Genomic DNA, 15,230 nt, shown 5'->3' on the forward strand with positions numbered 1-15,230 from the left:
ACCTGAACTTGTATTCATTCTGGAAATTCAATCAGCCAGTCATGTTGTAGCAGTGCAAAGCTCACCTACACTACAGGTGAGGATTGCCCAGTTTAGCCCATTGTAGCCTCGGATCCTTAGCTAAAGGACTGGAACCCAATATTATCTTCTGCTGTTGTGGAATCAACCATCCACCTCAAACGTTGACCTGTTGTGCATTCTGAGATGCTTTTCAGCTCACCATGGTGGAAAAGAGTGGCTAGTTGAGTTATTGTTGCTGCTCGGATCAGTCTGTTCATTCTCAAGTGGCTTTATTGTCGTTTCAACTACATACAGCTGTTACAGTACACAATGACATGAAATAAGGATACCTCTAGGACCATTTTGCTTCATAAATCTTTTAAATACTTTTTTATAGTAGGGTAATATTTTCCTGTATAACAGAATAGCAAAGTCAACTTTATCTGTTCAGCCAAAGTGTTGTCTCTTTCTACCCCTCTTGGCCACAATTTGGCATTTCCACCCACAGAACAACAGCTCACTGGGCATTTTGTTTGCTTGTTTATTTTTTCCACAACATTGTGTGGAAACTCTACAGACTGTTTTGTTCGAAAATCCCTAGAGTTTCTGAAATACTCAAACCAGCATGTCTGGCCCAAACAGCCATGCCAGTGAGATTCTATTTTTCCGACATTTTCTGAAGATTGATGTGAACGTTAACTGAAGCTATTGACCTGTATCTGCATGATTTTATGTGCTGAATTGCTGCCAAATGATTGACTGAATGGAAAATTGCGTGAATGAGTAGAGGTATGAGGAGCAAGGTGGCTTTAGTGGTTAGCATGTTTGCCTCACACATGGGGGTTTGATTCCTGCCTCTGCACTGTGTTTGTGACATTTGCAGGTTCTCCCTATGCTTTGAGGGTTTCTTCCAGATAATCCAGGCCAAAGACATGTGTTTGGCATCTTTAAATTGTCCATAGTATTTGAGTATGTGTGTATGATTCTGAGCTGCAGTGGGAAGATGGCTGGATCGATGGGGGGAAGGTACAGGTGTTCCTATTAAAGAGGCTGGTGAGTGTATATATCATCCAGGGAGTATCTATGTCAGGGAGTGTCCTTCATCAGCTGTGAAGAGAAGTGCCATTCATTCCATGAAGCTTCCAAAGTTCCCAGAATGTAGATGAGGTCCTTCTCCCTACATTATAGCAACTAGCTACGCAATCCGGGATGCCATTAATGTCACAGCTATTGCTCTTGAAGTGTCTACTACTGGAAAGGAGAAATTCTTCATTCTGACGGTAGTAAGGTGCCTCAACAAAACAATCAGCTGGTCTCTTTTTGGTTTCTCCAATGTATAGCTGATTGCATCTCTTGCAGGAGAGACAATAACCAATTCCTGGCTTGATGCATGAGGAGTGAGGAGGCACAGAAGCCTGTGATTTAGTAGCTGTGTTAATCAACCTGCTTGTGGAACCTAGAACGATTGCATGCAAGAGTACCACAGGTTCTACTACACCGGTCAATTAATTGAGGAGAAATGTGTGCGTGTGTGTGTGTGTGTGTGTGTGTTTGTTCACGTAAGTATCTTCAGCGACTCCATTCATCCCTGTGTTCTTTGTCCTTGGCTTACTGTGCATGTACCATGAGTGCTTGTGTTTCTATGTATGGAGCTGCTTCTATTCTGTTATTATGAATAAATTATAGAAAAAAAGTACACTCAACACACAGAACAGAAGCAAGTCCTAGTAGGATGTTTGTTTATTGGTTTGATTATGTCTTGTGTTCTGGAAATCATATACACATTAATGAATAATGTAATGCATGGTTTTAGAGTAGGAACTATGACGCTTGTTGGCCATTGCATATTTATATTTAATGTTAATTGACTGTCTAGCTCACTTACTCCCATTAAAAAAATCTATAATCTATAGAAATCAAACATGCTTTCATGATTTCCTTATATATGTATCATAAGGAAATGAAGTCACGTGATAGTGCCATATATATATATATATATATATATGTGATATATATATATATATATATGTGATATATATATATATATATATAATCTGGATTTACTGCATCTACTATGTATATAGTATATATATATAATCTGGATTTACGGCATCTACTATGTAAATAGTATATATATAATCTGGATTTACTGCATCTACTATGTATATAGTATATATATAATCTGGATTTACTGCATCTACTATGTATATAGTATATATATAATCTGGATTTACTGCATCTACTATGTAAATAGTATATATATAATCTGGATTTACTGCATCTACTATGTATATAGTATATATATAATCTGGATTTACTGCATCTACTATGTATATAGTATATATATAATCTGGATTTACTGCATCTACTATGTATATAGTATATATATAATCTGGATTTACTGCATCTACTATGTAAATAGTATATATATAATCTGGATTTACTGCATCTACTATGTATATAGTATATATATAATCTGGATTTACTGCATCTACTATGTAAATAGTATATATATAATCTGGATTTACTGCATCTACTATGTAAATAGTATATATATCATCTGGATTTACTGCATCTACTATGTAAATAGTATATATATAATCTGGATTTACTGCATCTACTATGTATATAGTATATATATAATCTGGATTTACTGCATCTACTATGTAAATAGTATATATATATAATCTGGATTTACTGCATCTACTATGTAAATAGTATATATATAATCTGGATTTACTGCATCTACTATGTAAATAGTATATATATAATCTGGATTTACTGCATCTACTATGTTGGCACTATCACGTGACTTCATAACAAATACAACATTTTTATTTTATTATTTTCAAAAATTCATCTGTTTTTGTTTGGTTGTTTGAACCTGGCAGGAGTTTCATCAAGGTTGTTAAAAGTCCATTTTATCCACAAGGAACAACATTTAATTCCTATAGTTGAACACCTATAACACTTAAATAGAGCCAAGGCACTGCCTTACTCTATTTTTGATTCTGACAGCTCTTCCGTGCCAGCCCTGTTGCCTTATGGGATTGCACAGTATGCATTGTTCCCATTACTACAGAATGTCAGCAGAAGCAGCAGGTCAACTGGGTATTTCTCGCCTACTGTTTTATGAATACTGAAATTCAGACATGCTCCTCGTTTGGTGTACTGCTTTTCACCTACTGTATAGCAGTAAGGGTATTAAGATGCAGCTTAAAGAGCACCACCATATAACGCTTCCTGCTCAAGTGGTTTACCTTTGCCTGCCTGACTGGCTCACAGCATATGAATAGACACACTGCCTCACAAAAATGAAGTGAAATAAATACAGTATGAACTATTTTATCATCCTCATGATGACAGAAGTCATGTGAAGTGAATGCAGAATTGATCACACCTGAGATTTTAGACTAATATGAAATAAAAAACTGAGAAAAAAAAATTGACAGAAATATTTTTATAGTATTTTTATAATAAGTTTTGTATGATTTCCTGACTTTTTTTGTGATCACACTGAATCACTCAGACAGTGATTCATGTCAAATATCAGGTTTAAGGTTCAGTACATATTTCAATTTAAATGCAAAATACATTATTTGTAATATAAGTAAACGTTAAATGTAAATGTAAAATATTAAATCTAAAAATGCATGGTCAATGTTTAAATATAGAAGCTAAATGTATCATTCCTATGCTAATTGCCCATTCCCTCTCAGAATTTTATGTCATTGAAAAAAGACTCCACAGGGTTGCCAAGGTTACAGTTTATATGGCAATGCTAGATTTTTATTTAACATTTAACAGTTAGATTTTTGTTTAAATTTCCATTTACTGAAAAGTAAAACTGTTATTTTATACAAATCATTGATGTTTATCAGATTTTTCTTAAATGTTTACTTTGTTATAGATGGTATAGAGCAGGGATCCCCAACCTTTTTTGTACCATGGACTGGTTTGATACACGGACCGTTTTACCGCAGCCCAGGGGGCGGAGGGTTCAGGGGGGTGACATTTGTTTTTGGGGACATCTGTAGCTTGTGGACTTACTGATGTATGGAAAAACCTGCAACTGAGTAAAATGCGGGAGTGTGGCATGGTTGGAATTGACAATTTTCGAAATAATACATATAATTTTAAGTTATATATATATATATAAAATTATAAGTTTATTGTTTCTTTGCGGCCCGAGACCGGTCTGCACCCTGGTGGTTGGGGACCCCTGGTATAGAGGGTATAGAAAATGTTATTAAACTTTTTACATTTGGCACCCCAAAAATGTCTGATAAACATGTCTCTGAAACTCTTAAATGTGTTTATGTTCTGAGGAGAATCTATTGTCTATGACAAAAGGCAGAGAAAAACCCTATCCTTGAATGAATACCTACACCAAAATACAGTAAAAGTGAATTTACTTCATGTAGGATGGAATAGAAAATAGATTCTTTTGTGTATTTGGAACGTGCAATGAACAATTTACAATTTTTAACAATTTAGCTTGTTTTATACACTGTAAGAATTCTGTGTTGTTGGTATCAGTCAGTCATTTCTTTAGGGAGTTTCTGGAAAGATTTGCCAGCAGGTGAATGCTTAGCACCCAACAGGAGAACATAAAGGCCAAATGATGTACTTATTTCTGGGTCAAACCAAAACAGCAATTCTGGTGGAGTGGTGGTGGAAGATTGATTTTTAGTTTTATAAAGCGGGGAAAAAAATTGTCTGGTTGTACTGTTCCTATCTCTGTCTCTCTCTCTCTATCTGTCTCTCACTATGTCTCTTTGTCTGTCTGTGTCACTTCCACCCTCACTTTCAGTCTTGTTTTTGCTTTCTGTACTAATATATTTCCTGAATATCACAAACACTGCAGGAGATAGAATATAAATAGTGTTTTAGAGCAGGTTTGAGCAGCTGGGCAGCTGAGAGAAGTGAAAAATATTAGCTAATTATTTGGTTAGCTAAGTATCTGGCATATTTTTCCTCCTTTATTATAATGATCTCTTCATCCATTGCACATCTCATTGAAATGTTATGAAGCTTAGATGATCTGCTTAACAACTGCCATATTAAGCCCATTACTATTTACATTCAGGACATTTTCATTTCAATCAGGATTTCCTGCTGCGCTCACACACCTGATTCAGTTCATCAGCTAATGATCAAAGTCCTCATTACGCTTAATGTAGTGATGAAAGCGCACCTACTGCAGAGATGAGATTCGGAGAACTCTGGCCTGAAGCCAATACAATCTCATGATCACACATCAGTAGGCATATTATGAAAACTTTATGAAAAAATTTAGCATCACTTTAGAGCACATTGCAGATTTAGCAGCTGTAGATTCTTGTATGATTTAACGTCCATTAATGCTTTTATAAATTCTGAGTGAAATCCTATTAAACTATGAATGGGAAAATTTGACTTGAAGGTGTTCCGCTATCAGCTAATCATTTCATACTCATCCTAACTAATGTTACATTCAAAATACGGCGATGTTATCTCTGTAAGTCGCTGTACTATGAAGTCGCCAGTAGGCGTTCCTACTGCTGGTTACCATAGCGATAATATTTATCAGTGGGTTGCACAACTTGCATTACAAGTCAGATTTCTTGCCGCTTAGATTAAATATTATGAATGGGAGATGTGGTGTAAAATGCTTTTAAACGGAATTTATTAACGAATTCATTCATTCATTAAGCTGAACATATTTTGTATGGCTTTATTTTTTCTTCTCTATACACATTTAATGAAAGGTTGTATGTGACAAAATGAAGAAACCATGCTTTTAAGTTTTATATATATATATATTTTTTTCTATTTTTGTACATCAAGCAGTAAATTGGAATGAACTGCAGATAGGAACTAAGTTAATATGAAATTTCATAAGAAAAGCTACAAACCCAAACCAAATTTACACTTCCATGATAACTTCAAAAGCAATGGGTACCTGTTTGTGAAAAATAAATAAATAAATAAATAAAAATATGGAAAAAAAAACAAAAAAAAACAAACACATGCACATAGCAAGATAGACCTTGCTATATCTCAAAGAGCTCACATTGGCTCTAAATGCTAATCTCTCTGTGTCGCTACACCCTGATTTCTCTAAAGCTCCACTCTACCTTGGCTTCATGCCTTTAGCTGAGTTTTGCGGACTCTGCGGAGCCTAAGTGCCTTCATTATGTCATTAAGTCACTGTGAATGGGGCTGGATGGAGAATAATGGCTGTGCTGATGAAATAGCATGGGGAGATTCTCTCCACGACGCTCTGATGAAGCAGAGAGAGCAAAGAGAGAAACCGACACACACTCACTCACCCACACACACACACACACACATATACACACACTCTGTGTCTCTAATATCGCTCCATTTACATTCAGCAATAACAACACCTGGAGAGCGTAATCATTTTACCGTGTTATTTTTTAAGGTAATCCAAAATGATTTAATGACTCATTCTGTCTTACTCTCTCCTAAACTCTTTTACAGGTTATTGTGAGAGGTAATAGAGCAGAACTCTAGCTTCCTAGAAGCTTTTTTTCCCAACAAAACTAAACAATTTCCAAAACCTGTAAATAAATAAAGAGCCACAACTGGAGGAAATGACACTTTTATTAAAGTGCTATTAATGAGAAATGCCTCTTTGGAGCGAGCCATAGTATTTGGTTGTGTTTACCTTTTACCAATAAAACACAACTGTAACATTTTCAGCTTTATTAAAATTGGGGAATAGATGTTTCTCTCTCTCTCTCTCTCTCTCTCTCATACACCCACTCTCGCACACAAGCACCTATGTGGTATTACCTACCAGTAAATTATCCATTATTGCACTTAAGGGAGCTGATTAGCTATTTTAGTTCTAGATTTTTATAAATCACAAGCTAAAATCACAACACTGCCACAGCCATCTGTGGCCCGGGAGTCCATAAGAGCAAAATTGGCCATGCTCTATGGATAAAAAGTATGGCACACTTTCTCTCACTCTGTCTCCTGTCAATCACTAGCTAATCATGTGTGTCTGTGAACTTGTGTATGCAAAAGATGATGAAAAGATGGAATTGGCTAGTTTCACGTACGTCAGAGGAAGCACAGGTTAGGCTTCACTCTCTCTGATGGGTAGAAGAGGACTACCAATCAGGAGCTGGGAAGAGCAGGGCGGTGGGTGGAATTTGCCAAAACCAGATTAGGAAGAAAAGAATAAAGTACTCATGAAGAATTACACACACACACACACACACACTTACCCCTGATGCAGGGTACGCTGTCCAGCCGAGTTCAGCTGTGGCAGTCCGTGTGTCCAAAATGGTCTCTGGAAGAAAAAGAGAGAGAGAAAAAAAAAACTTAAACAAATATTCATTTAAAACATGGTAATAGTAATAAATATTTACTATTTTCTATGTATTAAGCGACCAATAGGTGACTGATAGGACCCTGGCTTTCTGTTTTGTTGTAACATTTGATTATTGGTGGCTACAACTGAAAGAGATAAACATTTAAAATTTAACACATTTATATTTTACATCATTAGAGTCAACAGATTATATTATGCATTCTTTTCTGGATTTTTAAAAATGAAAAAGCCAGTAATTAAATATTTAATATCTACTGCAACCGCTATTTAAATTTCAGAAAATTTGTGATATTGATCATGTTAAATCCCATTGTTGAAAATGAAGATTAGGATCTTTCCCCTTTCACTGAACCATGAAGCACCTCCAAAAACATATCCAAAGTTCATCTGTCAACCTTTACTGAACATCTCTGTATATTCCACATCTGTTGTTCACATGTGCTTTTGTATTAAATATGAGATCATTTGAATTTGAATCCTAGTAAATGTCACATCATGTGAACAATGAGACCATGGAAAAAATGAGCATGGGAAAATAAGAAAGGCAATAAGAACATGAAAAGGCATGCGACAATAAATGATTCGTAAAAGAAAAAAAATAAACGTGTAAAAAAATTTGTAGATTTTGTACAAACGTTCAGGTGTGAAGCACATGTAAAGCTTTAACACTGAGCAATCGGACTGCGTGTAAGTGTTCGGCTTTTCTCTACGCTTATCAATGGAGATATCTGTCAGTACGAGAACTCTCTACAGACAACATGCACTACTTCCAGATAAGAGTGTTTACAGAGTGAAAGGGCACAGTCAAGGCAGCACAAGTCCCACTACACACACACACACACACACACACATACACACACACATTTTTTTTTAAAGTGAAAGCCTAGTCAGTCTTATTTCTAAAGCCAAAAATCTCAAGCACAATCATACCTCAGAGGTTTTTACACACATCAGCCTCAGGCCAGCATGCTACCTGATTTTGACTGTAAGCAAGATGGCCATCTAAAACTTGGTTTTGGTTTTGCTATCTTGTTAAAAAATCTTAGTTTGTCCTAAAGGATCTTATTTGATTACTGATTACTGGAAGACTCTTTATTTTATTGGAAATAATGTCCTGTTATTGAAAATTACAGAGAATGCCTTTAAAATCCTAAAATATTTTTTTATTTTATTATATATATATATATATATATATATATATATATATATATATATATATATATATATATATATGTTATGAGCAATTTGCTGCCATTATATTTCCATCATAAACTGCGTAACCAGACCTTCAGAGTGATGGTGAAGTTCTGGACTCCAGAGTAGCTTTTATTGGGCAAGGACCACCAAAACCTGTCTGACTAACAGGTAAAGCAATAAATCACAGTCTCTAACAGACCGTTAACAAACATTTCACACAAGTCTCCCAGAAATCCTGTAAAATGCAACCAATCATAACGTATTTCCAATTTTGTGTGAAATATGCATCAGACCTTCAGCCAGTGGTCCACAGCCAATAGACCATGGAAAGGATCACCTTTTGGATTCTTAAAAATATTCCTTTGAATTCTCTTATAGATCTGAACAGTAACCCACATGGGTCCCATTAAAAAATTCTGTAGAAGTGGCCCTACTACACATTAATGTCTTGTACTATAAGACAATTCCTATAGGACTCTTATAGGAACTGCTCTAAAATATGATATGAATTCTAATTAGAATCCTGTACATGTTTCATATTGGAGTCCTTTGGGATTTTGTTTTACAAAGGTTTGAAGCATTGCTTGTTCAAGCCTTCGGACATTAACAAAATGTGTCCATGAGTCTATGAGATGTAGTACTGACACGAACAGTGCAGCACATATTGTTCAGATGTGGTGTGACCAAACAAACCACATTTATTTAAGAAAGCCACTGTGGAACGTTTTAATGTGTACCTATTTAACATCACAGAAGCTTCTATTTTTGTAGAATGTAATGGATGTAATGTGGCCAAGACACGGATGTGAAGATGTGGAAACACTTCCGGAAGAAATTTAGCACAAATCCATTGGGATTTTAAGGAAAGCTGCCAGCTTGAAGGCTAAGCAAGAAATAGGTGAGGGTTAACCAGCTAAAGAAATAAAATCTACACAATACACGATATACTGATGACTGTCACACTGCCACATCTCCACTCAGCACATCTGGATTACAATTTGTGCTGGAATATGCAGAGTGAGCCACAAGAGTCGTTAAAAATGTACAACTTTATCTCATTTTCCTTTGGAATTAATGCATAAGAAAGTGCTGAATTCATATGAATAACTTCAATTTCAATTAAGTTGTATTTATATAGATAGATATAGTCATGGAGCAGCTTTCACAGAAATCTGGATGTTTCAAGAAAAAAACAAAACAAAAGTATGTCAGTTGAACAAGAATATTTAAAGCTTAAAAATAAAATATGCCTAGAAATAGACAAAATAATCTGCATAATTTGTTTATTTTAAACTAATAATGAGAAATAGAAGATAAATTTGACTGCATTTAAGATATTGTCACTTGCAAAGATGTCATGGGATGGGGTAGTATAGTGGTTAAGGTGTTGGCTACTGATTGGAAGGTTGTGAGTTTGAACCCCAGCTGCCACTGTTGGGCCCTTAACCCTCATTTACTCAGATGTATAAAAAATAAGATAAATTGTAAGCCTCTCTGTCTGTCAAATATAAATGCTTTGCCGTGCAGGGAAACGTGGGAAATGTGTCTATTGTCCTTGTTGGTTGTATCTGATCAGAGACCACAGATGCGGTGCAAAAATATCATTCCAAACATGCTGGAGTATTTCTTTAAAGAAATAATACAGCGTTTTTAACAGCTACTAATAAGACCAAGCCCAGGAAAGCATTTGTTAAGAATTCTAACAATTAAGGTTTTGTTGGACTGAATTAAAATGAAAGTTGAACTGTTGTTCTTAACTTTTCCTCTCAGGTGACTTCTGTGAATTTTCATTAATTTGCAAGGAAGCATCAACGGTTACACAGAGAAGCGTGCGGAATGACTGCAGGCTGTGATTGAGATGAAACGATTGCTTGGTTACTGGAGGAGATGAAAGGTGGATTGGATATCCAATCATTAGTGCTCAATCAATAATGGCTTCTTATTAGAGCCAATTAGAGAAGAGCTTCACTAAAGAAGATGCAGGCATGCATCAATGCCCAACACACACACACACACAGACAAAAGCATACACAGTAATAAAACACAAAATATCAACATCAGTGTGCTCACATTCTATGGGGTTGGGTGCATGGGTGCACCCCTGGTAGCCTGAGTCACACATGTGCTCACACACATACACACACACCAGACATGTAATTTCATTTCCTCTTGAACAGCATGTGCATCATCGACTGCTGCCACTGAGACTAGATATGGTAAGACCTCAACACATCAAAGATCTCAAGGGAACGGGGCTGCTCCAGGGAAATCACTCCAAATTTCAGCAAATGAATGTGTGTGTGTGTGTGTGTGTGTGTGTCCCATTTCATTACTCCATTTAACATGACCCTGTCTACCGACCCTCCCACTTGGATCATTTCCAGCATCATTTAGGTTGCCCTTTTTCTCAACAGAAAGAGCTGTGTTTGAGTGACAGAGCACAGACCTATAAGCACACACACACACACATGCACCTAGGCAAATCCAGCAATCAATCAAAAAAATGTCACTGCCAACATGCATTTAAAGGAATAACCATTTATAGATCTGTGCAGATTTGTGCTATTTGTTGTCACTCAGAATGAACCTCCAGTAGCTCAGGATTAGCAAATCATGAAAAAAATACATTCACACTAAAGAACAAGAAAGCTTTACATTCTTAGGGAATTATTCCATTATTCTTCTTAAAACATTTTGTTCAGTAAGTGTGTGATACAGAGTGAGTAATGTCTGGAACTGTTAATGCGACTTATGAGAAGAAATCTAAGATGATTGCGTCAATTAACCATACAAATGCTGAATTGTATGCAGAGCTAAACAATTACAATAAAGTGTTTGTATTCTTTTTTTTACTCTATTCTATAGCTATTTACACCAGGCTGCTGTTGAATCCTTGAATCTGATTGGTCAGATTATCGATGGTGACTCATTTTGTATAACTGCAGGCAATAATCGCTAGAATTCAAATGATTGAATTTTTATTGTAAAAAAATGAAATGTTATTTAACACTGAAAAACCTATAATCATTCAGATGGAGACGCTTTCTGTAAGGGAAGAATTTTATGTAACTTTTATTGTCTCCATTGTCAGTGTTATGTAACAGTACGTTTTCCACTCAAAATGGATGAATGGATGAATTTGCACTGTCAGGTACTTATTATTCTCATTGCAGTCAATCTAGAGGAAATAAAGAGAGCCTGGTGAAGGAAATGCTGTTTATAGCTGCCATAACGTAAGTGATATCCATAAATAAATTGTATAACGGAGACTCAAACGTTAATAAACATTGAGTAAGCATTTATTTTTGTTCAATGAAAACATATATTTTATGATTTTTATTATTATTTTTTAGATTTCCTGGAGCGTCTGCAGTACAAGTCCCTGTCTATACGCTGTTGCTATAGAAACCACCAGATCTGCTTTTATAGTAACGTAAAACCTTCTGACCAATCAGATTGGGTTTCTAAAAAGTCCAAAAATTTTGTGTTTATTGATCAATTTGATAAATTGCTGTGGTATAAACCGAAGAAGATCCTGTTATAGAAACATAATCCATATCCCGTATAGGAACAGTAACTATGCCTTGACCAGCACTTATCATTGAATATTTTCCTTTAACATCATACCACAGCATGGTTTATTCCTTACGTAACAAGATTCAAGGTTTTCGTCCAATATCATATGCACTTTGATGGTTTTAACTTGAGAATTCATCTAGACCGTATTACCTTGATTATCTTTCTCTGATGTTAGACATGTACATGGCAGGCTTGGGGGGGGGGGGGGGGGGATGAGGACAGACGTGACACGGAAAACAAATTCCTCGGAATGCAAGCTTAAGTGTTCAGAGTTGCTCTGGGACGTGTGAGGTCTCGTACTGTCAGAGTGTGGGAAAATGTAACTGTATTCATATCTCTTTTCTGAAGATATAATCTAAGCCAGTAAACCACAATGAACCTCCAACATTTAATAAACTTTAATCTAACATTCAGTTAAAAGGCCTGTGTTCATCCAGTTATTGTAATTACAGAGAATCTTTGAAACACAAAAAACTTTTTCATCTTTTAAAGCCGCTTCAAATCTAGCTACTTTAAAGCTAGTTCTATCTTGTTAGCATTGCTAAATAATCAAATATGTAATGAAAAAACGTCTAACGTACTTGTTATGAAGAAACAAGTACATGTATGTGTACTATTGCTTAATAAACGAATATGGTATGTTACGGAAACAAAAAAACGTGTGTTTATATACTTTTAAAATTTTATAGATTCCTCAGGCCAAAAAAAGGGCATTCTAAGCAAGCACACTTAGTAATGAAGTATCGGAACAGGCTTTAAGATGGTGATGTGGACATCCCCTAAGGGAAAGAGGAGAGTGCGAGTCGACAAGGGCATGCTATCTAAATTAATGACACCCAACTGCAGTTGAGTCACAGCCTGTTCAGAATTCACGCTCCGTCTCGTTTAAACATGGCGGCCTTGCCTTCTTATTGCACATCCCTCTCAATTCTTTCTTTCTTTTTCCTCACCTTCCGCACTCAGTCCCTCCTCCCCACTTAATGTTAAAAGCATAATTGTGTGGTCTGGCCTCATTTCACTCATCCCCATTTCAACAGTAATAAAACTATATGAAATTCTCTCTAATTTTACAATTTGGTGTCGCCATGCATAACAATGAGCAATAATCCATTAAATCTGAAAATTGGCAAGAATTAACAAGAGAACTCTATTGGCGTTGTGTTGGTGCAAATGTGAGAGATTTAATTCACTTGTTTATTATTTATAGTCAGTGTTCACATTTTATTTTTCACAAACATTATTTTAGAACATAATCCAGGATCCGGGGTGGATGTAACATAAAATCATTAGCTAGTCCACCAAGTGATTCAAAGCTTCAGCTTCAGCTTTTTTTATCAGCTGGCATGTTATATCTAACAAACATATAAAATGGAATGTTTTCCATGATAAAGTCAATCTGGCCTTTAGATGAATCAAACAACAAAAAAACGTTATGTTTGGCATGTTTTGTCTGATTTAAAAACTGATACGCAGTCTGGTCTAGCTGTCTATTTATCCATGCCTGATAATTATAGTATTAGGTTTAAATACTATATCTGCATTGTATTCTGTATTAGACAGCTCAACTTCAACACTGAGAATCCATTTTCCACACGGCACCCACAGCTATGATAAAAATATATATATATTTATTTTATATTATATATATATATATATATATATATATATATATATATATATATATATATAATTTTTTATCCAAAATCATGTATACTTTCAGGGTTATTACTTCTAGACTATATTATCTTGCTTATATTTCTGTAATGACAGATATGTACATGGTAGGCCTGAGAAGAAGAAAAAAAAAATTGACAGATGTGATACAGAAAATAAGTTCCAAAGCAAAATGTTCAGATTTGCTCTGGGACATGTGGAATCCCAAACTGTCTGTGCGTGAAATAAATGTATCTGCATTCACTGTATCTTTATTCTGATGATATACGCTTCATTAAACTGTGTACAGATATCATGTTAAATAGACTTCATGTTATAATTAGAATGAAATACAGTTGCACTTTTTGACCAGACAGTACATAGTTACAGAAAGGAAATCACCAGACAGGAAAGAAAGGTTTCTTCCTCATGTAGTCTCTATGTATACAATTTAATGGAACTCAATTAAAGCATTTCTCACCCTGCTTTTATTTCAGATAGCTCCTACTATCTACTTGTTTTGGTGATAAAGAATTACCTCATTAAAATGTATGTAAAGTCTGAGTTTCCTACTTCTTTTCCTTTAAGAAATCTAGATGTAGTTAGTTACGGGGTTGGCTTTGATAGATTTCCCTGAGTTTACTTAAATCTAATATACATTTTAAAGGCCTACATTCATCCACTTATTGAAATGCCCAGTGAAGCATTGAAACTTAGAAATTCTCTGCCCACCAACATGAATCTATTCTTTATCTTTTAAAGCCACTTCTTAACTGACTATATATTACTATTGCGAAATATTCTGTTATGAAAAATATCTATTTATGTTCCTTGAAGATCTAAAATTTCATAGACCCACACTAAAAATGGCTTTTCTAAACAAGTTTTTGTTTTAACTTTATTAGCAGAAAAATGTAATATTGATGTCCTGAGTTTTCTTACATCTAATATTCATGGTCACACTTGCATTAAGAACACAAAAAATAAGTCTAAAAATCAATATTAATGTTAGAAAAAAAAGGAAAGCTATTTAGTTATTCATGCTCATTTGAAAAAAAAGAGTATGAAAAAAAAAAGAGTATGAAAAAAAAAAAAAAGAGTATGAAAAAAAATAAAAAAAAATAAAGCGCAGAACACTGTGACCTGTGCAGAACATGCAGGTTAAATACAGACGTGCAAATGAGGTTGTTCATCTTCCAAGGTTCAGAGATCAACAGGCCCCATGACATCACCAATAAAACCTTCAACGCTGCACCAACATCAGTCATCCAATGACCTGCAACCCCAAGGGCCTTCTCTCTCTCTTTCTCTCTCTCTCTTTCTCTCTCTCTCTCTCCTCTCTCTCTCTCTCTCTCTCTCCCGCTCTCTCTCTCTCATTTACAAAAGGCCATAAACAAAGCTTGGACATGTTGGATCGATATTTGATGGCTGGTCGTTTCAGTACAGAAGA

At 35.4% G+C, this 15,230-nt stretch overlaps 1 protein-coding gene across 3 annotated transcripts in view; it reads right to left on the minus strand.

Annotated features, from left to right (window-relative positions):
- Positions 1–15,230, minus strand: part of LOC131371026 (ephrin type-B receptor 1-B) — a 315,677-nt gene that overhangs the window by 221,469 nt on the left and 78,978 nt on the right. For all 3 annotated transcript variants that reach the window (XM_058418733.1, XM_058418732.1, XM_058418731.1), the window contains exon 2: positions 7,245–7,309. In XM_058418733.1, coding sequence (XP_058274716.1) covers positions 7,245–7,309 — 65 coding nt within the window. The remainder of the gene's footprint in view (positions 1–7,244; positions 7,310–15,230) is intronic.

The sequence above is a fragment of the Hemibagrus wyckioides genome, linkage group LG20, assembly GCF_019097595.1.
Source record: "Hemibagrus wyckioides isolate EC202008001 linkage group LG20, SWU_Hwy_1.0, whole genome shotgun sequence".
Classification (NCBI taxonomy): domain Eukaryota; kingdom Metazoa; phylum Chordata; class Actinopteri; order Siluriformes; family Bagridae; genus Hemibagrus; species Hemibagrus wyckioides.